Below are 27,746 nucleotides of genomic sequence, written 5' to 3' on the forward strand. Positions count from 1 at the left end.
TATAATATAGTCTATGAACCCAAAAAACAAAAAAACAAGCCCTTATATGGCAGTGTCAATGGAAAAATAAAAAAGTTATGTCTTTTGAAAAATGGAGATGAAAATCCGCCAAAAATCGTTGCATCCTTAAGCCCAAAATAGGCCATGTCCTTAAGGGGTTAAACATTAGTCTACTGTGTATGGGCACCTTGAGGGGGTTGTCCTACAAGGAAAAAATTAAGAGCTGGGCATGTCATAAAATAAAAAAAGGAGACAACCGTCACCTTCTTTTGTCCTCCGGAAACAACTGGGTGGCCCCTGCTTCGACTCCCAGTATATACGTCCGGCTGATGTCAATCTGATGCTGCAACGTCACCATCTCAAACTCCTGGCATTAGCACTCACATTCCTGGGCGCCCGTCATGGTACCAGGAATTCAGGACAGTGCTTCTGGGGAGTCTGATTGGCTCCTGTGATCACCTGACTTCTGTTGGTTGGCGCTCCATGAGTTTCAATGGGGCTCACGGAAATAGCTGAGCGACACCTACTCAGGTATCTCCGCAGTCCCTTTGAAAGTAAATGGAGCTCTAGCTCACTTGTGTGACTAGCGCTCCACTCAGTCTCTTTTCTGTTCTTGAGATTGAGGACGGCGTGGGATAACCGATCACCAGGTTATCCCTCATCATGTAGATAGGGAATGACTTGCAATTATGGTACGACCCCTTTAAAGGATTCCACGCAACTCATGGTATCTGTCTATACTCCATCTTCATATCACTTCTTGACAGCATGATAAAGGCTTGCAATCAGTTGGTTATTATTTATCTTATACATCTATATACAAAGGGATTTCCTATTGGATAGCATCCAAGTTTGAGGGATCTCTATACAAACAAATTAACCCTTTCCAATCCACTGTCTGACGTCTTCAGACATTCTGATTGAAGGCTGTACAGCTCCGATGTTGGAAGACGTCCGGCAGGGTATTCTTACTGTATATTACTGGCCGCTCTGTTGTCGGGGGCCTCTCCAGCATGTCCCATACCGCAGTACTGGCTCTAGCCAGCAAATGGCACCATTGTATAATGGCAGAAAGAGAGAGCCCCCTAGGAAAACCCTGAATGCAAAATTGGATTGCAAAGGGTTAAGGGATGTGCCTTGAGGACATGAATCTCTTTTTGGGCTTTTTTGAATCACAAGACTTGAATATGTCACATATATTTAGAGATAAATATATATATCAGCGGCGTTATATAGATGACTTGGTCTCCCGGTGGAAGGAGTATAAAGTGGAGGATGACGAATTTGTAAATTGGCTAAATACCAATTTTGGCCTCTCTTTCACATGGAATTTCTCAGCCCTGCAGACAGATTTTTCGATCAGAACATTTATTTGGATAAAGATGGAATTCTACCAACATGTACCTTCTTTTAAAATGCTGATGTCAATAGTTACCTTGGTTTTAACAGCGCTCATTATCCCCTATGTCTAAGAAATATTCCTTTTAGTCAGTTTAAACATATTCAAAAAATTGGTAATACACACTGCCAATCCAGCTTATTCACATCATTTTATTACTACTTGTAATCAAAGTACTAACAACAACCTGTCCGTCCGTGCGTGAGTGAGTGGGTTTGTGAGTGACTTACATGCTCCGCCCCTGAACATATGACAGTGACGTCATCAAAGGTCCTTCATGCTCAGTGAGGGAGTTACATGCTCTGCCCATGATCCCATGACGGGGACATCATCACAGATCCTGTACGCACATGGCTGCTGTCTAGCTAGCTGTTTGTTAGTATTCCATGGCAACTGGGGTCGCAGGGGGTTTGTAGTCCACCTGTAATCTGTACAAGGATGCAGGACCTTTGATGATGTCACCGTCATGGGATCAGGGGGCGTAGCATGTAAGTCATTTACTTGGGATGAGTGTTGTTGTTAGGGGCAGAGCATGATGGTGACATCATCACTGGTCCTTCATCCCCAGTGCGGTGCTGCTTCTGATTCTATATAGCTTACCTAATAAAAATAAATATACATTACGTATGTCATATGTTATACGCCCATAAAGGGCAAGTATTATGTGTTTTAATAAAAGAGACTCACCCACTTGTAACTGGGCAGAACTCTCTTCAGGCTTCACACTGGACACGTGTCTCAGTCTAAATTCTTATTACGCGCGTATATCAGAGTTTTGCAATTAGGAGGCTACAGAAATACCCCAGAACCTGCTGGAGAAATTTGTATCCAAAACACTTGCAGCTCCTTTTGCAATTGCCAACCAATGACGTCCCAGATGTGTTCGATGGGAGACAGGTCCGTAGACGCTGCAGCCATGGTAGCACATCTTGGCCACGCAGGATGCTCACAGTTTCCCAACTTGTGGCCTGTTGTGTGAAAAAAACAGCTCTGGGGACATTTCGGATAAATGGCGGCACTGCTGGTTCCATGACCCAATCGATCTAACACAGAGTCCCAGGACATGTACTGGCTTAAGCAGGGGGACACGTCTGGCACTGCAGGATCTGAGTCCCTGGCGGCGTAGTGTGTTACTGATGGTAGCCTTTGTTACGTTGGTCCCAGCTCTCTGCAGGTCATTCACTAGGTTCTGCGATTTTTGCTCACCGTTCTTGTGGTCATTTTGACCCCACGGGGTGAGATCTTGCGTGGAGCCCCAGATCGAGGGAGATTATCAGTGGTCTTGTATCTCTTCCATTTTCTAATTATTGCTCCCACACTTGATTTCTTCACACCAAGCTGCTTGCCTATTGCAGATTCAGTCTTCCCAGTCTGGTGCAGGGCTACAATTTTGTTTCTGGTGTCCTTCGACAGCTCTTTGGTCTTCACCATTGTGGAGTTTGGAGTGCGACTGCTTGAGGTTGTGGACAGGTGTCTTTTATACTGATAACAAGTTCAAACAGGTGCCATTACTACAGGTAATGAGTGGAGGACAGAGGAGCCTCTTAAAGAATACGTTACAGGTCTGTGAGACTCAGAAATCTTGCTTGTTTGTAGGTGACCAAATACTTATTTCCCACCATAATTTTGAAATAAATTTGTTAAAAATCAGACAATGTGATTTTCTGGATGGGTTTTCTCATGTTGTCTCTCATAGTTGAGGTCCACCTATGATGTCACTTACAGGCCCCTCTCATCTTTTTAAGTGGGAGAACTTGTACAATTGGTACCTGACTAAATACTTTTCCCCCCCACTGTATTAGTGTACCTGGAATGAAGACTAGAGGGGTCCAGCTACTCTGCATTATACCACCACACACCATGCTCCCGGGAGTAGGACTGGTGTGACGTTCCCCCGTGAAGGCTTCTTCATTGCATTACCCATGTGTTCTCCAGACCAATCTACGGCTATCATTGCGTCCAAGATAAAAGATGACAGACTCCATTCCAGCCTCTATTGCCGTCTTGCTCTGCACCATGATAGCCCTGAGGTCAGTGGAACATCCGTCGCTGGATGTCTGGCTCATAGACCAATGTCATGCAAGCGCCTTCTAAAGGTTTTTGTAGACACTGCACGAGGCTCCAGGCCCGGGGGGGTGACCTCTAATTTCACTCTCAGCACAGAATGGATCACCATGCGCCATTCTTCTAATCCGATGATCCGTCCGTGCACAGGTTCGCTTCTGTGCGCCTCCGACTGTCATAGGGAATAACTTGCTTATCAATGGGGGTCCCAGCTGGGACCCCTTCCGATCTGCAGAACGGGTCTCCTGTGCCAATTCTGTCACTTCTCCCCTCATATTGCCATCAGCAGGAAGGGAACGCTGGCTGAGCATGCGCGGTCAGCACCCTATTCATTGCAATGGGGCAGATGGAAGAACTGGAGCGGCTGCCGCTTGGCAATCTCCGCAGTCCCATTGAAAGTGAACGCTAGTGAACGTGCGCCACCAGAACTCCATTCCGTCTCCTCTTCAGTGTGGGGAGCAGTGACCCCGCAGTGAGGAGAACAGTGGACACGGGTTCTCTAGATCTCCGTGGGCTCAGCGGTGATACTGATCAGCATGTTGTCCCCTATCCTACGGATACCAGATAACTTGCAATTGAAGTCCAAAGCCAAAGCCCCTCTGAAAGTAAAAAATAACCTTCCCCTTATATATAATAAAAAAAATGAAAACAAAACCACCCAAAGAAATACCTGGCATCGCTGCATCGCTAAATGTCTGATTTATAAAGTATTATCAATCCCGCATGGTGAACATCGTCAGAAGCAAATAACGGAAGTGTAGAATTGCGCTTTTTTTGGTCACTCCATCTGCAAGAAAAAATGTAATGTCTCATTCCTGCCTCCAAGACTTCTCCAGAGCAGCAGCGGTCCTCTAGAACGCACTACCAAAGGCTACCCGGGCAATCCAGGACTCGCAGAACTTCAGGCATGCTCTAAAAACGTACCTCTTCAGGGAGGCATACCGCATTCCCTAAACAAACCCCTCTGTACTCCGCCTGATAACATGCTCCCTGACCTACCGACTGCAGTCCTTGCCAGCCGCCATCAGCCGCCCCCTGCAGTCATACCGTTTCTGCCGTCACACGGCTAAATGTCTGACCATTGTCTATGTGTATAGCATTGCTCACTCTCCACCTCGCCATACCGTGCACATCTCCAGCCCCTTTACCTTCTGTATCACCCCGTTACTTGTAGTATGTAAGCTCGTTGGAGCAGGACCCTCACCCCTATTGTTTCCATCAACTGATTACTATGTAACCGTGGTTCTGTAATGTTTGTACTTTTGTCTTTCTGTATCCCCCCTGTCTATGTAAGCGCTGCGGAATATGTTGGCGCTATATAAAGATATTAATAATAGAGATGAGCGAGCGTACTCGGTTCGGGTGTTTTTGCACTCGAGCACCGCTTTTTCCGAGTGACTACTCGGATGAAAAGATTCGGGGGGCGCCGGGGGTGAGCGGGGGGTTGCAGAGGGGAGTGTGGGGGGGGGGGGGGAGAGCTCCCCTCTGTTACCCCCGCTCCACCACGCCGCCCCCCGAATCTTTTCGTCCGAGTAGTCAGTTACTCGGAAAAAGCGGTGCTCAAGTGCAAAAACACCCGAACCGAGTGCGTTCGCTCATCTCTAATTAATAATAATGTAAAGTTATCAAAAAGTGATATGTACCCCAAAATCGTAACAATATGAACCACAGGACGTCCCGCGAAAAACAAGCCCTCGCCGACGGAAAAATAGAAAGTTACGGCGGTCAGACGATGGCGGCAGAAAAGATATTGGTTCAAAGATATTTTTCAAAACTAGTACAGCAAAAAACCTCTATAAATTTGGTATCGTCGTTATCATACTGACATCATTTTTGGCGCAGTGTGTTCGCTGTACCACCCCCGACCCGAGGGAGCGCAGATTTGCAGTTTTTAAAAAAAAAAAAATGTATTCCCATATGGTATAAAAATCATATCAATGGAAAATACACCGTGCTCCCCAAAAACCAGCTGCTGCAATCACCAATCACAGATCAGCTTTTATTTCCAAACCTGTATTGGACAACTGAAAGCTAGCCTGTGATTGGTCGGCAACATGTCCTAGCCTAGTTGTGGTCGAGTGCGACAGACAGCAGGAGCCTGGGAGATGTAGTTGTTGCCTGCAGCAGCAGCACGTCACGTGACCGCAGCTCCAGGAAGTGTTACCATGGCTACCGGTTACTGCAGCCGCTGACGCAGTGTGACGTCACTGGCACGTCACATCCGCTGTGTTGTTGTGTGTGGAGGCGCCGGTGCCGGCTCGTCCATGGAGGTGACCCGTGCGGGTGTGTAGCAGCCCGGGACGGGACGTCACATGGCCGGGAGCCTCGAGTCCAAGGCGATGACCCTCTCACTCATCATCAAATGGGGCGGCCAGGAGTTCCCGCTGTCCGCCCTGTCCGAGGAGGACACGGTGATGGATCTGAAGCATTCCCTGAAGAGCCTCACCGGGGTCCTGCCGGAGCGCCAGAAGCTGCTGGGCCTCAAGTACAAGGGTGAGCCGAGGAGGGGCCCCCGGGGGTCCTAATATGGGAGCCCCCTCATCCGGAGGACGGGCAAGCAACGATCAATATAAGACGTGCCATACACACTCACAGGGGTCTAAGCCACCAAAAGGGGGTGGCAGGGCTGAGCCAGGCTGCCATGTCCGCTACATTTAGTCTTGGGATTGAAGCCCCCTCCCCCAAAAGAAGGGATCATGGGCTTGACACCCCCCCCCCCCCAAAAAAAAAGGGATCATGGGCTTGGCCCCACCTCCAAAAGGAGGGGTCATGGGCTTGACCCCCCCCCCCCAAGAAGGGATCATGGGCTTGACCCTCCCCAGCCCCCCCAAAGAAGGGGTCACGAGCCTGACCCTGACCCCCTCTCACCCCCCCAAAGGAGAGATCATGGGCTGGACCCGCTTCCCCCCCCCAAAGCTAGGGTCATGGAATCTGAATCCTCTCTGTACCCCTAACCTCAGGTCACAGAATTGGAATCCTCCCTAACACCCCCACACCGCAGGAGTCCAGGAGCTGCAACCCTCCACCACACTGCCCCCATCCCCCTAATAGGAGTCGCTGGACTGGAATCCCCCTCAACCAGGACCAGAAATCTGTAACTGGATCATATCTTCCCAAGTCAGTGGGCCCTGGTAACCCAGCAACCAGGGGTCCGACATCCCCCTTCCTGTTGATCACCATGGACTGGCTGCTCCCCCCTAAACCAGTGGTCCAGGCCAGCCACCCCTCATGCCATCCCCCCTCATGCGCTGCCCTGATGGCCGTTTTTGATCCACAGCCTCTGCTCCCAGGCCGCCGCGCATATTTCCTGCGATTATGGTAAAATGCGCGCGGTTCTATCCACGTAGTGTATTACATGACACGTGAGCGAGATATTATACAATACCGCAATAGGTTACTGACAAACCCTGAAAAGAAGGTTCCTGATCCCGTACGGCGTGAGACCCTGCGGGCGCTGCGGCGCCACGGAGCAAAGTTTTAGAGTGATTTTCTGGGTCTACGATATTGATGGGGACTCCTGAGGCTGGGGCGTCCGTATCAGATCTCTGGGGGCCCAATCATCGAAGAGGCTGCGACACTCAGGCGGCTGACCCCCACTGATCTGATGACCGGTCCTGAGGACTGGCTGTCAGTATCTTAGTCCCAGGACATCTCTCTGTAATACGGCAGGGACGCTGACATGGGGGACAAGCTAGGCTGTAACACTTAGCCTCAGGAGCCCCGAAATCCTCCTTGCAAACTGCTGTCTGATGGGTGGTCTGTTACCGGATACTGATCCTTGGCTTTCTGCATCAAGCGATCTTCAGCCCCTCCCACTGGCTCCTGATTGGATGCTAGCATCGTACTTGATCCGTCAATCGAGATTCGCGGAAACGGTTGATCGTTTACTGCAGAAAGCCCAGGACCCCCGTCCAGCAGTGGACCACCCATCAAACCGCTCTGGCACCATTTGTATATGAAGGTTTGCAAAGAGGATTTCGGGGCGCATGAGTAGCGGGGGGGGGGGGGGGGGTAAGAGAGTATAGCCTGCCCCCCCTTCTCCCCGTATAAGTGCCTCTGCCATGATCCTGCTGCACGGACACTGACAGATGTCCTTTAAAGAAATGTTTAAACCCCACGACACTCTTTAAAGGGGCTTTCTGGGATAGATCAGCATGGGTCCAGCTTTCGGCACCCCCTGCAGATCAGGTGATTGAGGGTCCGACAGCTCAGTCCCATGCAAGTGTTTGCAGTGTTCGTCCAATCACTATGAACCCTGCAAAAACAGATCCGCGGGGGTGTCAGGAGTCAGAGCGCCACCAATCTGTTCTTCATGAAAGGTCATCAATATAGAAGCCCTGGACACCTTATGGCGGTGCAGGCAGGACCAGCGATCGTGGACAGCGGCAGAGCGAGTGATTAGTGATGTCACGGAGGAGTTTATTCACATGTCTTGGTTTGCTGCACCTTACAGGTAAACCGGCAGATAACAGTGTCAAACTGGGGGTCCTGAAGTTAAAACCAAATACGAAGATTATGATGATGGGAACCCGGGAGGAGAGTCTGGTATGTATAGCGTGCATTACACATGTATGTTCCCTCTGGCATTAAAGTAGAACTGAATGTTTAAAACTGTTTTGACATCTCCAAGTAATGTTCTGGGACTAAGATGCTGATGTGCTGTCATAAGGAGAGAGAATCCGTATCAGATGGTTTAAAGGGGGACTAAACTTTTTGAAAACTTTTGCCATGTCATAGCCAGAAGTTCGGATCGGTGGGGGTCCGGATGCTTAGGCTTCAAACCAATTGCTAAAATGTTGAGTGCTATCATCTGAGCCCTGTGCCCCTTGGTTTGTGTCACTGCCCGGAGTATGGGCCCCATAGAAAGTCTATGGATTCTGTATACCGCTTGTAATGACAGCTGAACAGGCACAGCGCTGAGCTCAGAGCTTCTGCCGTACATTTTAGTGATCGGTGAGGGTCTCGGCACCTGAACTCCCATCAAAAATGGCATCCAAAAAAGTGCAATAAAGATTTTTTTTTTAACCCACTTTTTTCACATTTTTCTCCATAAACACCCCTTTAAAACTGGTTAAATATCAATTTTTTTTTAGAAAGCCACACATAGTAGAGATTACCACGTTCATAATAAGCCTAGTGGGTGTTGGCTTGCCTATCAGCAATGGTCTGGATCATGGATAATGTCACCCCTGGTCATTTAACCATTTGTACTTGTTTGGTGGTTAGAAGATGGCAACAGAAAACAATTTTTTTTCCTAACGCCTTAGTAACTGTCCTCAAAGACCAAGCGATTTGCGTTCTCTTTGCCAGAGCCATAACTCATTGACGTAGCCGTATGAGGACTTTTTTTTCGTGGGATGAGTTGTAGATTTTTTTTTTTTTTTAGATACACAAATGGGTTTAGGACACGGCCCCGAGAATGTGAATAAGAAGCCGCCACACCGCTGGCCTTGATTCAACTTTAAGATGGTATACCACTTGTCCACTCCGCCACTAGAACCCTGTAGGCCTCATGTCCACGGGGAAAATCAGGCCCGCCGCGGATTCTTCATGTAGAATCCGCAGCAGGTCCCTCCTGCCCCGCGGACATGAGGCTGAAAATCAGAATAAACTCACCTGCTCCGGACGATGCGGATCTTCCTTCCTTCGTGGACGGATCTTTCTTCGGCCTGGCGGATGTGCTCGGCACGCTGGCAGCGTGCCACGCATGCACCCGGCACATCCGCCGAGCCGAAGAAAGAAGATCCGGCCGCGAAGAAGGGAAGATCTGCATCGTCCGGAGCAGGTGAGTTTAATTCTGGTACGGGTCTCCCGCGGATCCGGATGGCTTCCATAGGCTTCAATAGAAGCCTGCGGGAGCCGTCCCCGTGGAAGACCCGCACGAAAATAGAGCATGGCCATTTTTTTTCCCTGCACGCGTATCCGTGCCTGACGGGAAAAATGACATCCGCAGGTATTTAACTACCTGCGGGTGTCCAATGCATCGGATCCGCACCCCCCCCAATAGAAAATCTGCCATTGTTTTGGGGGGTTTTGCTTTTGCAAAGTTCACCATTCAGTAACAATCACCAAGTTTTCGTAGATTATTTAATACTTTTGCACAATAGAAATGCAGTTTCCAAAAAAATCGCCCCTTTCTGAGATCCATAACATTTTTACTTTTCTGGCATTGGAGCTGTGTGAGGTCTTCTTTTTTGTGTGTGAAAAGTTGGTTTTTATTTGTACCATTTTGGGTTTCCTTTTCTTATTGCGCTTTTTGGCAGGTGAACGGAAGAAAAATAGTTGTAATCTCTACTATGTGTTACTTTCTAAAAAAAATGTTGCTATTTAACCAGTTCTAAAGGGGTGTTTATGGAGAAAAATGTGAAAAAAGTGGGTTAAAAAAATCTTAATTGCACGTTTTTGGATGCTATTTTTTACTCCCTCTAGAAGATGTGATCGTAGGATAGTACACTGCATTACTTATGTAATGCGTTCTACATTGCCTATGACAGCAGCCTACTAGACTCTGTCATCTACTTTCATGCAGCAGTTGCAAACGATTGTGGCATGTAAGGGGTTAAACTGCCCGGATCTGAGGTTTCTCCATTCCTGGCAGTCACAGCAGGAGCCTGGCTGTCAGTCAGCCAAGCCACCACCTTTAAAACATGTATGCACGGAGACCACCATTATTCAGTGACTGGAGCGTTCGGGGGGATCGTTGCCCGCCCATTCTTGTTCACAGTGAACAGGCAGTCGTTCATAATTGAATGACTGCCTGTTTACACGGACCGATCCGTTGTCCACTTTTATAAATGCCGAAACTGAATTGTAGTTCATCCCTCAGTCAGTTCACGCATTTACAATGAGCGATAATCTTCAGATTCTTGCGGATCGGGGGAATCAAAACAATTTATCAGCCCGTGTAAGGCCTCATGTCCGCGGGAAAAATATGGCCGGCGCGGATTTCTGCTGCGGACGCACTATTAATTGTCCTTTTTTTACATGTGCGAGATCAATTGAGATAGAGGCCAACTGAGCCCATCCGCGTTAAAATGGAGCAGGCTGTGTTTTAATTCCCGCGCGGGCCAACCGCAAATCGCTTTGGCCCAATGTCCACGTGCGGGTTTTAATTATAAAATCCGCACGTGTCTCCCGCAGCTCCAGAAGCCCATAGGGACACATTAGCATCCGCAGGGCAAATAAATGCATGCGGATGTGATGTATTATTTTTTTTCTTTCCCTGGCGCGCGGGTCGAAATCGCAGCATGCTCCATTTTCCTGCGGATCTCCCACACAGACGCCTCCCACAGCGTCCATTGAAGTCAATTGAAGCCATCTGGACCTGTGACGCACCCGCAGCTGTTTTTGTGCTGTGCCGCGGGAGAGCAGGAGATTAAAAAAGAAAGTGTGCGCAGCGCATGCCAAGCACATCTGCCGCGCTGAAGAAAGAAGATCCGCCTGCGACGGAGGGGAGACCCGCAGCGCCCGGACAGGTGAGTATGCTGTCGTTTTTGGCCTCATGGTTGTGGGCACGGGTGAGGCCCTGTTTCTTAAAGCCTCCCCCCCCCCCCCACCCAACAGCTCTGATTTCCAGCGCCACTGATCGGAGCTGTTAACCCTTTAAATGCCGCCATCAATTCTGACAGTGGTATTTAAATGCCCCGATCGATGTTTGGGGGTCCCGTACGGCCCGGGTGCCTTGCGGTTGCCATGTCAGCCGGGGGCCTTCTGAAAGTCCCCAGGGCTGCCATTGCAGATTGTCTATCAAGCCATGCCTGTGGTGTGGCTTAATAGATTGCCTGACAGATTGCAGTATAATGTATCACTATGGTATTCCATAACACTGCAGGAGTGATCAGACTGTTGTAAGTTCTTGTCCCCCGTGGGAACTAAAACAAAATGTAAAAACTAATTAAAGTTTTATTAATTATTAAAAAAAAAAATAAAAGGTAATAAAACTAAAAAAAACCTTTTGCAATATTTATATAAAAAACAAAATTAAATTAAAAAAGCAAACCAAACATATTTAGTATTATCACATCCATAGAAGTCCCATGTATCAAAGTAACATCGATACATAAATATAAGAGTTATGGTTTTTTTAAAAGGGGTAAACTGAAAATTGGGGGGGAAAGGGCTGTTCTGGGCTACTAAATCACTTAATCTAACCCGGTCAGAGAAAGGTGGAACTTGCTGGATATGTGTATTTGCGCCAACCTATGTGCCAGGCTGTTTGCCCCCATAACATGAGGACAGCGATGGGCAGGTGTGTACAGATCTCACATGTTCTCCCTTGGACAAGGGGCTGCTGCCTGTATTCTGCTGACCTCCCTTCCTATACAGCAGGCGGACATCTTTGTATTGAATATGTGTTTCCTCTCATTATTGGCTGCCCAGAAGTAGTCATACCCTGGTTTCTTGCAGGAGGATGTGCTGGCTCCACCACCAGACAACGACGATGTTGTCAATGACTTTGACATCGAGGAGGAGGTCGTAGAGGTGGAGAATCGGTAAGTCTTGGCATTTGCTGTTTAACACTTTTACATACACTCCAGTATTAAGATGCTATAAAATAACGGTAGAGGTCAACGCTGTTGGGGAGCTACCAAATATGTGTATGTTATGTTCCGAGACTTGTGTTCAATAAAGTTTATTATAAAATATGTAGAAACATTATTTTTTATCGATTTTCGTTTTTTTTTAGGTTGATTTTTTAATATAGATTTTTTTTTTAGAACTATGATGTACATTATATGTATATAGTACTACATTATCCTATGCAGTAATAGTAGGCCTTGATGAGTTACACCAGAAGCATGACAGCCGCTGTACTTGTCTGCGGAATCCCCGGTCACTACAGCGCCATCTGTTTACTAGGATGTAATGAAGTTGTGTCCCCTGCAACCAATCAGTGGCCTCAGCAGTGATGGGGATTAGCGGTTCCTCTGATCGCCGTCATTAGAAGGGGTCTGTCGTTATATAATATACCATTATTATTGCCACCCCTACTTTTGTGGATGGACACAAGCTGTAGAGTTATGGGTTGGGGACTTTATTGCGCCATTTCCGGGGCGCTCACCCATGTGGAAGGTACTCTGACCTGATAGGGTTACAAATTCATCCTTGCAGATCATGTGCACCCATACAAGATGTTTGTCTTCCCCGGGGCAGATGGGACAATAGACATGTCACATGGCTAGAAATGTCTTCTAGTGGTTGGAAGAGCATGACTTCCAAGTACAGTACTTCCCTAGCCCTCTAATTCCCCATTCTTGAGCCCAATTAAGCATCTGTGGGACCACCTCGATCGTTGTGCTCACTATATATCCCCTTCTTCCCCCAAGCGGCCTCCAGCATCTGTGGGATGTACTGCAGTCAGCATGGGTTCAGATACCTGAGGCAACCCACCGGCAGCAACGGCCTCATGCACATGGCATGCACAAATTCCGCGTGTATCCATGTGAGACCATGGAGGGTGACCTGCATACCTGTGTATGCAGGCAGCTGCATCCGCACGAACCTGTCTTCTTCCAGCCCCCCCCATTCCATTCTGCCAGCCAGCGCATTCCCAACTCCACTTTATGTCTTCTATGTAGAAAACTGCATAGGGACGGAAACCGGGAGGGACAGGGGATGGAGCCATGGGATTCAGTATTTGAGACGGACAGAAAAAGTCTAACAATTAGAGATGAGCGAGTATACTCACTAAGGCACATTACTCGAGCGAGTAGTGCCTTAGCCGAGTATCTCCCCGCTCGTCTCTAAAGATTCGAGGGCCGGCGGGGAGGAACGGAGGGGAGATCTCTCTCTCCCTCTGTCTCCCCCCCCCCCCCCGCTCCCTGCCGCAACTCACCTGTCACCGGCGCCGGCCCCCGAACCTTTAGAGACGAGTGGGGAGATACTCGCACTACTCGCTCATCTCTACGAACAATGCTTTTTACAAACATATAACATATTTAAGCTGTTTTTGGTATTTTGTCGTCATCTTCAGAGAAGAAAATCTGGCAAAGATTTCACGTCGTGTCAAAGACTACAAGGTGGAGGTCCTAAATCCACCGCGGGAAGGGAAAAAGCTGCTAGTCCTTGATGTTGACTACACGTTATTCGGTTAGTATGTCACCACCTTTAGGCTTTTTTCACACGAGTGCTGTGTTTTCATCCTGACCGCATCGCGAACTAAAAGCACTTGAACGGGAAAAAGGCAAAAATTTGCGTTTTCTCGTCCACACGAGCAGCTGCGGCGTATATACGCCGCAGTGCGGGAAAGCCTCAGTCGGCATAAATCTTCTAATGCCTAAACAGAGCCCCCGTAATGTTTTTGCAGCGTTGGACGCTGCTAAACTCCCTCCCCCTCCCTTTTTTTTTGCAGCTCCCATAGGAGTCTATGGGTGCTGCCAACATATATCGGCCAAAAGATAGGGCAAGGACTATCTTTTTTGGCCGCATGTAAAATCGGCCACCGATGTCCTATAATTCCCGTTTTTTAAGCGGCTAAAAATCGATCATGTGAATGAACGTATTGGAATCCAATGCTGCAGATGGTGCGATTTTCTATCACGGCTAAATTGGCCACGTAAAAACGCTTTTGTAAGGTCAATGACTCTAGCTGCATGGCTCGGCAGCCGTGACGCTGCTGACTGTAGTGTCCCTTCTTCTTTTTTTTTTCCCCCCATACTTTTCTCCATTCGCCCGGAGTCCAGTAGGTGGTCCACACGGCTCACTGTCAGTGGGTTACATCTAACTTGAATGACCGTCCATCCTCACTCATGGACATTGTGCAGTGGGTACCACCAACTTGACAGAGCTCTCTCTCTCGCTCTCTCTCTCTCTCTCTCTCTTCCCCCTCCCCCCCCACTCCCCTCTGCAACCCCCCGCTCACCCCGGCGCCCCCCGAATCTTTTCGCCCGAGTAGTCAGTTACTCGAAATAAGCGGTGCTCGATTGCGAAATCACCCTAAACGAGTACGTGCGCTCATCTCTACTCATCATGGAAAGTGATTTGCATATTATATTAGATAATTGTTTAAAAGGCAGTTCCTTAATTTAATGTTACCGCAACTTTCCTTCTTCCATCTTTTAGACCATCGATCATGTGCAGAAACAGGATTGGAGCTGATGAGGCCGTACCTGCATGAGTTTCTTACCACGGCTTACGAAGATTATGATATTGTAATATGGTGTAAGTAGTTGAGTCCTGCATTGTATGTACTAGTGACATTAAAGGGGTTTTATTGCGTTTTGATCCTGAATGCCTATTCTTTGGATCGATGGGGTTGTGACTCCTGGCACCTCCACCGATCAGCTGATTGCAGAGGATGCGGCGCTGTTTGGTAGTGGCCGTTTGTGGGATTGCAGTTCGTTCCCAATTCACTTGAATGGGACTGAGCTGCAGTACGGGACACAAACATTGCATTAGGAGAGGTAAAGTTTGTTAGTAGGTGTGAGGAGACTTCTAAGGCCATGCATGCTGTGTGTGTGTAAAATATATAATCTCCACCGATCACAGTGAACTCCCCCCCCACCCTTCAGCTCAATAAACCTGTAGTGCCCACGGTTCACCATCTGTATATTCATTACAGAACATCATCATTGCGCCTGTAGTCATCAAACACTCATGAACCTGAATAGACCAATCAGGTCACAGTATCAGAGGTCATCTGACATTCCTTCATCCGATTGCTTAAGCAATTAGTGAATAAACATAAAACAAAAAGCAAAAGAAAATTTGCTCATGCGATGATACATCCATTAGTAATAGCTATCAGATTAAACAATGGTGAAAGTATCAAATAATGCATGTATTTTAGGGAGAATGTATAATACCGGCACCAAGGGTGAGGTCATCAATAGGTATTGGGCCAATTTATCATCAATTAGACAATCATTAACCCTTTCCAATCCATTTATTTTTTCTCATCCATTCTCCCCAGCTCCAAATAAATTGGAGCTGGGGAGAATGGATGAGAAAAAATAAATTTTCCCTTCACCCTCCTGATCTGACAGAGTTCAGGAGGGTGCTGGTGGTCACTAGACCTTGGGGGAATGCGGAAGTATAGCTGTGGAGGAAAATGATGATGTCGGGGCAGGCCCGACATTGGATTGGAAAGGGTTAACCACCTCCTCAATCATAATACGCAATACCATTACGAATCTTTCAGTAGGATCACCATTAAAGTCGTTCATAGACATTAGAATCTGCCAACTGTCTATTCACCTGTGTCATATATTGAGGGGAATCCCTCACCACCACAGCCCCAGTCAGACATTGACTTGCAGGAATGCTGGCGCTGCAGAGGCATTGTTCCATTTTCCAATTTGCATAAATTTGCCAGAGGAGCATGCATGGCCTTATACCTACTAGGTGATCTCCCTAAGAAGACCCTTTACCCCTCCTGATCCACCTAACAGGCCTCTCAGCCACCAACCTGTAATGAGGGGCAGAAAGCCTGAAATAGTTATCTGTGCATGGTTGTCTTTCCTTCTGGGTCGAAGTGCGAGGTTTCGACCCTTCACATGGGTCTTTGTCAAGCCTGACAAAGACCCAAGTGAAGGGTCGAAACGTCGTGTTCTCTTTATGATAACTGAGGAATAAAGAAGCATGAAGTTGGACCTTAATCTGCTGCCATCCTCTCTTCTTAATTTATAACTGCTCAGACATTGACTCGCAGTAATATCACCTTCTAATACCCTCTTACTCCGAAAATAAGCCCTGGCATGATTTTTAAATGGGGTAGGTGGCGCTGTGGAGGCATTGTTCCATCTTTCCATTTATACAACTATTGCAAAATGTACAGTGCTGTGCCTGCTAAACAATTAAGGGGCCTCTTTGATCAGCTGCTTGTTGGGAGTTCCTTGGTGGTTCGGTAGCTGAATCCCCTAGTGACCAACTGTGGAAGTAGCTGACAGCCATATTTTCCCATTGCAGTGGTTGCATGTTTGTCTTGAGGGCAATGCAGGTAAAATATGGTGTTACTAAGGTGCCAATTCAAATACATCTCACCAAATGGAGTGGATTGAAGCTTTCTCTGTGTGATCCTGTTATACCATCTCTAGCTTGGATACAAGATGTGGTACAGGCCGGCATGGAGGCTCCAGTACCCTGTTGGGCTGCCTCTAGCTTGGATACAAGATGTGATACAGGCAGGCATGGAGGCTCTAGTACCCTGTTGGGCTGCCTCTAGCTTGGATACAAGATATGATACAGGCAGGCATGGAGGCTCCAGTACCCTGTTGGGCTGCCTCTAGCTTGGATACAAGATGTGATACAGGCAGGCATGGAGGCTCTAGTACCCTGTTGGGCTGCCTTTAGCTTGGATACAAGATGTGATACAGGCAGGCATGGAGGCTCTAGTACCCTGTTGGGCTGCCTCTAGCTTGGATACAAGATATGATACAGGCAGGCATGGAGGCTCTAGTACCCTGTTGTACCGCCTCTAGCTTGGATACAAGATGTGATACAGGCAGGCATGGAGGCTCTAGTACCCTGTTGGGCTGCCTCTAGCTTGGATACAAAATATGATACAGGCAGGCATGGAGGCTCTAGTACCCTGTTGTACCGCCTCTAGCTTGGATACAAGATGTGATACTGGTGGGCATGGAGGCTCTAGTACCCTGTTGTACTGCCTCTAGCTTGGATACAAGATGTGATACAGGCTGGCATGGAGGCTCTAGTACCCTGTTGTACCGCCTCTAGCTTGGATACAAGATGTGATACAGGCGGGCATGGAGGCTCTAGTACCCTGTTGTGCCGCCTCTAGCTTGGATGCAAAATGTGATAATGGCGGGCATGGAGGCTCTAGTACCCTGTTGTACTGCCTCTAGCTTGGATACAAGATGTGATACAGGCAGGCATGGAGGCTCTAGTACCCTGTTGGGCTGCCTCTAGCTTGGATACAAAATATGATACAGGCAGGCATGGAGGCTCTAGTACCCTGTTGTACCGCCTCTAGCTTGGATACAAGATGTGATACTGGTGGGCATGGAGGTTCTAGTACCCTGTTGTACTGCCTCTAGCTTGGATACAAGATGAGGTACGGGGGGCATGGAGGCTCTAGTACCCTGTTGTACTGCCTCTAGCTTGGATACAAGATGTGATACAGGCTGGCATGGAGGCTCTAGTACCCTGTTGTACCGCCTCTAGCTTGGATGCAAAATGTGATACGAGGGGCATGGAGACTCTTGTACCTGTAATGTAACAATGTAACAGTTGGAGCTGCTCCTGCTTGATGGATAATCCATCGATCTTTTCCACTGGTGGTCTGTCCGGGGTCCTGAGCCCGGTCACCTTATGTGTCCTCACACATCCACTGGTCCCAACACCCCCTAACAGTCTGGCTAGAACTGCCCAGGTGGCGGCACTTCGTCGATACGACCATCCATGTTCGCACATCCTAATAATGCGCCCCTCTCAGACTCTGAAGGGGGGGGGGACCACTTTTAGGGCCTTAGGTGACAAGACCGTTGATCTAATCACACCAACTCTAATCATTTGCATATCTGCCTGAGATGGCACTGCATGCCGAGTTTTGCTGCAAAATCACAATTCCTTTTATAAGTAGTTTTTGTCTAATGTACAAGCAAATTACATTTTTGCTTATTTTTCTTTTTCTAGCGGCAACCAGCATGAAATGGATAGAAGCCAAAATGAAGGTGAGCAGAGCTTTTGATGACCATCCGTATAAAGGATTGTGGATAAGAACATTACACCGGGCTCTCTGAGGTCTGCTGGACAGAGGCATTGGCTTACCTCAGTTATGATGGGGCTTTGAAATATCTGTACTTTCCATAATACTGCAGTGTTGGGCATGGTTTCATTATGGCTTAACGTTAATGAATGGGCCTACAGAGGAGACGTTGTTAATAATTGGGGATACTATTATTAAATGGGGGTACTTATACTAAAGTAGACCACAGTGGGGGCACTATTACTTATTGGGGCCACATGGGGCACTATTGGTAATTGGGGCCACAGAGGGGGCACTAGTATTGAGAGAATACTGAGAGGAGGGGATTACTGGTAGTATGGGTTGCAGAGACAAGTCATGGCTAGAAGAAGTCTTCATGGCGGTCTGGGTACGGATAGATAAGGAAACGAAACAGCCGCCGATCAGAGGAGACTTAATCTGTAATCGCCTGACAGCAGACCGAAGTAAGTGGACCTTTACAAAAAGTAGTTGAGTACCCCTGATCTGGATAATGCGGGCAGGCAGGCTGATTCGGCCTCTATGACTCCTAGCTTTGTTTTTAGTGAATCTTCAAAGTATGTTTCTTCTAAGATGCAGCAGTGTTTCAGAATACGACACATAAGCCTGCAGTGTGCATACCGCTTCTGGGTTCATGTTGCCCATGGCTCAGGTGGCATGAACCTGGTGATAGAGGTCCCTTTAAACTTTATTTGACAAAGTGAGAAACTTTTGATGCATTTAAAATACATCTTGAAGCCAGAGTGAACTGCATTGTTCTTCCCTTTTTAATGCTCCTTTAAGGCATCTCTCTTTCTTATTACCTAGGAGTTGGGCATCAGCACAAATGCCAACTACAAGATCACTTTCATGCTGGACAGTGCGGCCATGATCACGGTGCACACACCCAGGAGAGGCCTCATTGACGTAAGCTTATATCACCTTCTGTTTCATGTTCTTTCCTCATAGAAGTGATAATTACAACCTTGTATCGCTGTAACCCCGATGTGCTCAGCAAGACGCCTGCAGTCCGATGCTTTAGGTTCAGTTTCCTGGCATAGAAAGGTTGCAAAATTTTTTGCAAGAGCTGATTACACAGAATGCTATCCGTAGTTATTTGGTATTCCAGCTCTCTGCCAGTCCCTTCAATGAGAGAGAGGTGCAATACCAAAGTGGGCCACTATGCTGCGGACAGTGTTCTGAGCACTCCAGCCATCCACAGCAGCCTCTCATCAGCCTATTGAAGGGGAGGGTCCCGTGTTGCAGACCCCCAGCAATCTGCTATTGATGACCTATCCTGAGGATAAGTCTTTAATAGTTTGCACAGGAAAACCCCTTTAACTCCTTTACAGCATTAGATGTACATCAGATGTGGCACAGAGGGTATAGAGGTAGCTGTGTTATACTGCTGCTCCTGGCCATTTAATCTTCTAGATGCCTTGTCAATAACCACTGGCTGCCCCTGTGACGCCATTGTGGGGTGCAGATGGGTTACTATGGCAGCCTTGGGCTTAACAACGGACCCCAGATCTGTCATCTAAGTATTCCTATCAGCACCGAAAGGCAAGGTGTAATAGGATTGAAGGTATCATACACTGCATTACTGAAGTCTTACAGTGCATTATACAAGCTATCACAAGTCCCCAATGGGGTTAAAAGAAAAAAAATCATTTTCATAAAATTTTCTAGCATTTAAAAAAAATACTATAAATCCACCCCAAAAATACTAAAAGCTCAAAAGCCCTTTTCCCTTGTATTACATTAAAATAAACAAATGGTATTGTTGTTATCCGTGAAGTATCACCTATTTATCATGAATGGTGAATGCTGTAGAGGAAAAAAACACAATGCCAGAATAGGAATAATACCAATAACAGCTCTGCCCACCCAAAACACAAGCCCTCATACAGGACCATTGATGGAGAAATAAGACCGTTATGGGTTTCCCAGGGCAGCAACAAAAAAAGTTTACATAAAACATAACAATAACGATCTAGATTTGGTATTGCCATAATTGTACTGATCTGCAGAGTAGATTCCACAGGTCATTTTTACCGCACCGTAAAAACTGTAAAAACCAAATCACCACCCACTCCTGGAAAAAAACTAGTTGCACAGTTGCTGTTTTTTTTTTCCTCCATTCTGCTCCACAATTTTTAAGTTTCTCAATACATTATATAAGGGGTGCATAACTTTTTCAGAGCTGAGGGCCACATTGCCATACTGAACCACATCCAAGGGCCACAAGGGTATTCCCATCAGAGACGTTTATGGTATATCGCTAACTATATGCCATAACTAATCTAAGTAAGTTCCACTTCCAGGACTCCCACATATTAGGAGAATGGGGGTAACCCCACCCCACCTTCCAATTAGCACTCCAGAGAGGAGGAGACAATGCATGTGGATCTCTCCATTGTAGATGATGTTGAGGTAACAGTCTGGCATTTTATAAGTCCTATAAACTACAATGGAGAGATATATAATGCCTGTAACTCATGTTAATTTGTGGAGTGCCAAAGGGGTCAAGAGACTTCATGTCTGTGGCCAGGAATAACTTTCAGATTGCTGTCCGTCTGACCACTGGGGCCCCTGCTGATTCTGAGACTGGGTCTAGCGTATCCTAAAGTAAGGACAGCGGGGGTCCTACATTCAATCACTCAGCTCTAAGGGGTCCTTCATGGGACAGTTGTCACTCCATGCTTTCACATAGCAGTTGTTCAGTGAATGGAAGCGGAGCATGCCTGAGATCTCTGCCGCCCGCCTCCATTCATTGTGAACAGGCAACCTTTTAAAGATGACTGCCTGTTTACACTGAGCTAGGAGTCCCTCACTTGTCAATTCATTTCAGTGAGCTGAAACAAAGCAACTAATGAGCGTGTTTACATGGGACAACTATCTCTCAAAGACACTTTGATATTTTTTTTTTGCCTGATAGTTGGCCCATGTAAAGCCACTCTAAGGTGGCCTCATTAAAATAATTGGAGCAGTAGTCCTCCCTTCAGGATGTGTTGGACCCCTGTTCTCGAGATCAGTGGGGTTCCCTGTAGTCAGACCCCCTCCGATCCTATCCTGTGGATAGGCGATAACTTTCCAGCATCATACAGCCTATTAGTAAATAGGGGCCCTCTCTCAGAGCCTGTACAATTCTAATAATCCATCTCCGCTGGGACCCACTGAACAGGGTCTACCAGGTCATTTTAGCGGGGCTACTGGAAATGGCTGAATGCTTGTCTGTACGACCATCGCTGCCGTCACTTCAGGGCATGCTGGGACACTGTTCTCAGAGTCAGTAGGGCTCCCAGAGGTCGGTTCCCCACTGATCTGAAAGTTAGTCCCTGTCCTGTGGAGAACTGTCACATATGGCACAACCCCTTTCAGTGTCAGAACGATGATTAACTAGCAGAGACCCCCTCCCACAAAAATCACTAGAACAAGTGGGTACTGATCCTGATTTTTGGTGGAGAGGTGGCTACATGTGTAATAACTGAGAAGTTTCCCTCAGGCTTTGCTCACAATTGCATTACTTTATTTTGCTCAGGGGCTCCACCGTTGCAGCACGAATGGCATAGTCAAAATTACTGTCAGGAATTCCAGAAGCCTGATCCATTTGTCTTGTAGTCTACCTCGTCTTGTAATGACTCATTGACTTACATTTATGACATCTTGTTTCTTAGGTGAAGCCACTCGGGGTGATATGGGGCAAATATGGCGAGTTCTACAGTAAGAAGAATACGATCATGTTTGATGATATCGGGCGGAATTTCCTGATGAATCCACAGAATGGATTAAAGGTGAGTGGAATGTAAAAGAAAGCAATATGTGTTATTCATCAGCATGATGGGAAGTGCACTCCTACTTGCAGGTTTTTCATCCACCCTATATATGTTGTTTTTAAAGGAGTTGTCCCGCATTTCTTCAGGATAGGTCATGAATAGCAGATCATCAGGGGTGCACCTCCCAGGAGCCCCTGGTGATTGGCTGTTTCTCTGGGTTGGTGTCTTTGTGTACAGAGTTGTTCTGCTGCAGAAAGCGGATCACTCTGTACATTGCGCTGTGGCCTCCATTAGTATAGCAGGCTGAGTCCCATTCCCTTCAATAGGACTCCACCTGTAATACTGACATGGTCCACTGTTAGCACAGACAGTCTGGCACTCTCACTGCCCCCCTCTGCCTCATTTGCATACATGTGTGTGGGAGAACTTTAAACTCCAATTATTATCAGACCAACCAAAAAGACTTTGGAAAACAGAATACTGTAAGCTCTTAGCTTACATTACTAAAATCTACTGGCAGGATCCCTTTAAAGGAGTTGTCTAACTAGTTGATAACTATTTGATCAGTTGGGGTCCGACTGCTCGGGCATCTACCGATCACGAGACTGAAAGTCCTGAAGGTCCCAGAATGAATGGAGCGGCAGCCAAGCAAGCTTCATTTCAATGGGACCAATAGAGATAGCGGAGTACAAGTGCTCAGCTGTCTAAGGCAGTCTTATTAAAATGAATTGAGCAGTGCTGCGCACACATGACCACTACTCCATTCATCTAGGGATGCACGGTCCCCTGTTCTCATGATTGGTTGGAGTCTATGTGATCAACCACCGATCGGGTACTTAGCCCAATCCCGTGGCCAGGAGTAACTTTTTTTCATTGAGCTACTTTTTTGTGTTCAGTAAGATTTATTGATTTTTCACAACCTTTAACATCATGTACGATACAATTGGAATTGTTAATGATAGCATAGGACTAGCTAAGTAAGGCTTACTGAATAGAACTACAAGCCAAAATCGAAAACGTTAGATTCTTAGCCAATAACCTGACAATTTCACATAAACCACAAATGCGAGAGGGAGAACGGGCCAGGAAGGTGGGGGGGGGATCCAGGTACTAACTCCTGGGTATCCGCATCTTTATTACATTTAATCGCATTACTCACAGACGCCATCTGGTTAATATCGGGGTATTCCGGATATCTGCATTGAACTACTCTTTTAAGCTAGACAGTGCACTAAAGACTTTGGCCTATTTGCTGCCAATCAGTAGTGCTGTTTTGTGATGTGAATGAGCATTATAGGTGCCGACCGATAGCAGATATCTCCCATAAATTTGATCTGACATATGGGAGTTTTTCATTTGTTGTCGGGTTCTGTAGCTAAAAAGTCATTCATGCCAAATGACAGATCCGCACCCATCGATAGAAGCCCAGACCGGGCCACAGATCCCAGCAGATGTCATTTTAACTTAACCTTTAACTGTGGATGTGCAGTCTCGTAGATCCCTCCCCATTCTAGACTTCCGAGAATCACATACTTCACTGCGACCGAACGGCTCGGTAGCTTTCGTCTTGGTACAAGAGGAGGTTGCGTCGTCAATGAAGACTGAAAAGTTCCCATAGTTTTTATTATGTAACTTTACTAAAATATCTAAATAAAAGTTGATTATTTCTACATGTTTTTAATTATTTATAACCTGAACATTAATAAATACAAGTTCTTATAAACATCCAGTTTATTATTGTGGAAAAAGTCAATCACAATAAATAGGAGACTGAGACCCTCCACGCCCATGGAAGTGGAAGGCTGGGTTCACATGGGGCAGATTTGCCGCGGAAATTCCGTCCAGAATTTCGCCGAGGCAAATCCGCCTGTGGCCACTGATCCTGGGATTAGCCAGCCATGTGGACGAGATTTCTCAGAAATCTCGTCCACATGGGACGACAAATCCACCACGGCAAAGCCGGCACTGCGGCGCGGATTAGCCGGCCGCAGCATGCGCATTCTTTTTCTTCCTCCGCTGCGGCCGCGCTCTCCTCTATGGGAGTGCCGGCCGCAGCGGAACAGCAAGCAGCCGGGCCGCTTCAAAGCCCGCGGCTAAGTGCCACGAGTTTTAAAACAGCGCTTCTCCCAGCGGAAATCTCGTGGTTTTTCACTGCGGCCAAACCGCAAGATTTCCGCCAGGATTCTGCTTTGCGGGAACCCAGGCTAACAAATCAATCACGTCCGCAGCTGAAGGTTAAAGCATTGTCATCCAAGACGACAACCTTCAAAGACCAACCATGAACAACAAGTCTGCCAAAAAAAGGCTGTCTGCAGTTGTAATGTATGACCTGCTTAAAGGGCCATTTACGAGGGACGAGCTGTCGGGCAAATGATACTCGGCAGCTCGTCCCAGTAATGCTTGCTCCTGGGCTGTTACACAGGAGTGAGTATCGCTGGCATTGCTCACAGCGCTGCGGCATGGAGGCGGAGCGGCCGGGGAGCGTTCTTTCCCCACCTGCCTCCATTCCCAGTAATCAGACAGTGGTTACACACATTTATACAAGATGATATCTTTCAAATTCCCGCAGGAGCTTGAACGATTGTGACCGCTAGTCGTCCCGTGTACAAGCGTCATAAGTGTCCGTCTTCTCATAGCTATCGTCCTTTTCCTTCTTGAACAGATCAGGCCTTTCATGAAAGCACATTTGAATCGGGATAAAGATAAAGAACTTCTGAAGCTGTCCGAGTACCTTAAAGAAATTGCTAAACTAGAAGACCTTTCGGATCTTAACCATAAACACTGGGAAAGGTGAGCGTTGTGCTGCGCCCTTATATACGACACTCCTTTTTATTTCATGTATATAAAGCTCCTCAGACATGAGATGAGTCTTTCAGCTTGACGGCCCCGAACCTCTTATTAACCTTCTGGCACCTTTTATATCCAGGGTAAAAACACATGTTCGGACACTGATGTGGCCTCCTTGTTTTCCCTAAAGGTACCGTTACATGGGTTGATTATCGCCTGAACGATTGCTGGAAACAGAGAATTTGGGTAATAGTCATCCAATATACACACGGCCACTGACAAGGCACGGAGTGTGAAATCGCTCACTTGATGGAGTCACTTGGTTTTTAGCTCCCCTGAAAAACCAAGCGACTTTCGGCCCGTATAAACAGGCAGTCATTCATCTATGTATGACTGCCTGTTCGCTTTGAGTAGATGCGAGTGACAGGAATAGAACTGTGGCCATTCCGCCTCCATTCTCAGAATGACTATGGCTTCTTTGTGAAAGCACAGGAGTGATCATCTGTGTGGTGGCTGTGAAGGTTGCGTGCCCGACAGTCATTCCGTGTAAAGGTACCTGAAGGAATGTAGGCAAGCCTCATAGCAGATGGCAGATCCTTTCAAAAATGGCCAGTAGCTGCTCACCATTTACAATTAGACTACTATCGACTGAATCCGTCAATGGTGGCTTCCTGATTCTCTTCGATGTCTGTTGTTGAAGGAGAGAAGGGTCGGACAGTTGGATTTCAGCATGCCCGATTCTCTTGTTCTCAGGGAGGTAAGCTGCCTTCACAAGTGTCTGTCAGCGGCTTTCTCCACTCTCTGCTTTTAGAATGTACACTTGGTCAAGCATGGATGTTTACCGGGGGACTGACAGGCTAAGGTACGCATACACATGGCTAGCTTAAAGGTACCTGTACACATGATGCCCTTTCACATTTAGACAAAACATGGCCGAACTCACCCATCTCAGCAGAATCGGTCAATGTTGTAACACGTGGGTTGACTAACAAAATCTCCGCCAAAGGCAGATGTCGATGTCTGAAAGAAGAATTGGGCATATTGGATTTCAGTATGTCTGATCCTTTCTTCCCAGAGATGTCTGGCCGCAGATTATTTCAATAGGTAGAGGAAAATAAACATAAATGTTTGGCCAAGCTGAGCATGTATGTTTATAGCAGAGTCATATTCAGCCAACCGTTAAAGAGGCTGTCCAGAAATGCCATAATATAGCTGCCATCTGTGGAAAAACCTCCATAGACTGGGTGGGGCAAAGGGGTGGAGCCTAATGCTACACTGATCAGGCCTGTTAGGTTGAATGGTAAACCTTACAGGAACCAAATGTGTGATGATAGGCTCTCTGCCCCCATACTCACGGCCTCAACTCTTTCGGCCTACAGATACATTCTCCCACCCTAAGAGGGATTTCCACCTTAAAGGGGCTGTTCAGTTTAGAAAATCGATTTTTCTTGTAGCCTATTAGGGACTTCAGAGTTATCATGGGGAAGGGGGGTTTGTTATGAAGGACACTTTATGATCAGTTTATTATCAAGGGACACTTCTAACAAGTAGGGATTATCCAAAGTGGAGAACCCTGTTACCCTTTTATGTCAGCCAAAAACGTTATGTCCCATTGCAGTACATTCTTGGTCATTCACCATTATTCAATGGTTGACACTGAAATGGCAAAGCATGCAGTTTTGTAGAGCAGCATTTACCTACTATGGACTGGGCTCCCCATTTCTCAGTCTCTGTTTTGGCCCCAGAGGTCAACCGCCACCAATTAGAGATTTCTGACCCAAATTCCTCTAATTTTCCTTCTCTCTTTACTTCTACAGATATCTTTCAAAAAAGCAAGGTCAATAATGGATGGTCTTGGATGAAGAGCATCGCACCAATAGATTTGTTTTGGGAGAAGACAGCATGGACAAACTCTGGAGTTAAAACTTGAATGTTTCATGTCGGGTCATTTTTTTTTCCTTTTTTTTTTTTTTTTTTTTTAAAACCTATCCTTAGTTCGTAGCACCCAGAACCTATTTGACAATTTTCTTTGCCCCACTTTACGAGTTACACGAGTATTCAGATGCGGTGGTACCGCGCTCTGTTCGTACGATCAACTTTTGATAACTTTTGTTTATTTATATTTTTTTTATACTGATTACTCAGTAAACGGAATCGTTTTTGTCTTTTTTAGCTTTTGTTGTTTTTGTTTTCTCTACAATTAGTTGCTTTTGAGTTTCAGATCAGAGCAGCATTATATGATTTAGCAAACATCAAGGACAACAAAAAAGTTTGAGTTATGCCAATGAGTATATCAATTAAATAAAACATAACGGCCTTAAATAAGTGAGGTTTTTTTTATTCAAAGTCTGACTGCCATGTGTACAATGCATCTTCCATAAATTGGACTCCAGTAATGCAGAATGCACGATAAGGAAAAATAAGTGCTTCCATAGTGCAGCATGTTGGGATGCAGAATTGCTCACCTAGCTAATTGTGCAAAACCAGGCAAACGCCAGATAATGGTGTTACATTAGCTGCTGCCTCCCTGGAATGGTCAGGCAGGAAGACCTCTGTACATTTGGAACTAAGGGTTAAACAACCAGGGATCCTGCTGATACTGAAGTAAGGAGAGGTCCAGAGAAGGGAAGGGGATTTGTGTCCTTTTCTTATTTTAGTTGATTATTTTTTCCTTTTACCCCAGCTGGGGATCAGGGTTGAGCTAACTTCGCTGATTGTCCCCAAGTGGGAAGGATAAACAGTGCTGCATCAGACACACTGTTACCATCAGTTGGGAAAGGTTACATCACTCCTTAAAGGGGTTGTCTCGTGAAATCAAGTGGGGTTCAGCACTTCTGTATGGCCATATTAATGCACTTTGTAATATACATCGTGCATTAAATATGAGCCATACAGAAGTTATTCACTTACCTGCTCCGTTGCTAGCGTCCTCGTCTCCATGGTGCCGTCTAATTTCGCTGTCTTCTGGCGTTTTTAGACGCGCTTGCGCAGTCCGGTCTTCTCCCTGGTGAATGGGGCCGCTCGTGCCGGAGAGCTGGTCCTCGTAGCTCTGCCCCGT

At 46.8% G+C, this 27,746-nt stretch overlaps 1 protein-coding gene across 1 annotated transcript; it reads left to right on the top strand.

Moving 5' to 3' along the window:
* Positions 1–5,671: 5,671 nt before the first annotated feature.
* On the top strand, positions 5,672–27,004 carry UBLCP1 (ubiquitin like domain containing CTD phosphatase 1). Its single transcript, XM_066590480.1, has 10 exons — positions 5,672–5,956; positions 7,917–8,008; positions 11,870–11,955; positions 13,437–13,552; positions 14,525–14,623; positions 18,056–18,093; positions 18,954–19,052; positions 21,803–21,919; positions 24,564–24,691; positions 26,506–27,004. The coding sequence occupies exons 1-10, from the start codon at positions 5,776–5,778 to the stop codon at positions 26,531–26,533; spliced, it is 984 nt and encodes a 327-aa protein (XP_066446577.1). The 5' UTR covers positions 5,672–5,775; the 3' UTR covers positions 26,534–27,004.
* The last annotated feature ends 742 nt before the right edge of the window (positions 27,005–27,746 follow it).

Source organism: Eleutherodactylus coqui, chromosome 2 (assembly GCF_035609145.1).
Source record: "Eleutherodactylus coqui strain aEleCoq1 chromosome 2, aEleCoq1.hap1, whole genome shotgun sequence".
In the NCBI taxonomy this organism is placed as follows: Eukaryota; Metazoa; Chordata; class Amphibia; order Anura; family Eleutherodactylidae; genus Eleutherodactylus; species Eleutherodactylus coqui.

Bases quoted from the DNA above. Each gene is read 5' to 3' on its own strand.
- UBLCP1 (XM_066590480.1), top strand. From the start codon at position 5,776: ATGGCCGGGAGCCTCGAGTCCAAGGCGATGACCCTCTCACTCATCATC. The intron at 8,009-11,869 runs GTATGTATAGCG...GGTTTCTTGCAG, and splicing joins GAACCCGGGAGGAGAGTCTG to GAGGATGTGCTGGCTCCACC. The intron at 14,624-18,055 runs GTAAGTAGTTGA...TTCTTTTTCTAG, and splicing joins TTATGATATTGTAATATGGT to CGGCAACCAGCATGAAATGG.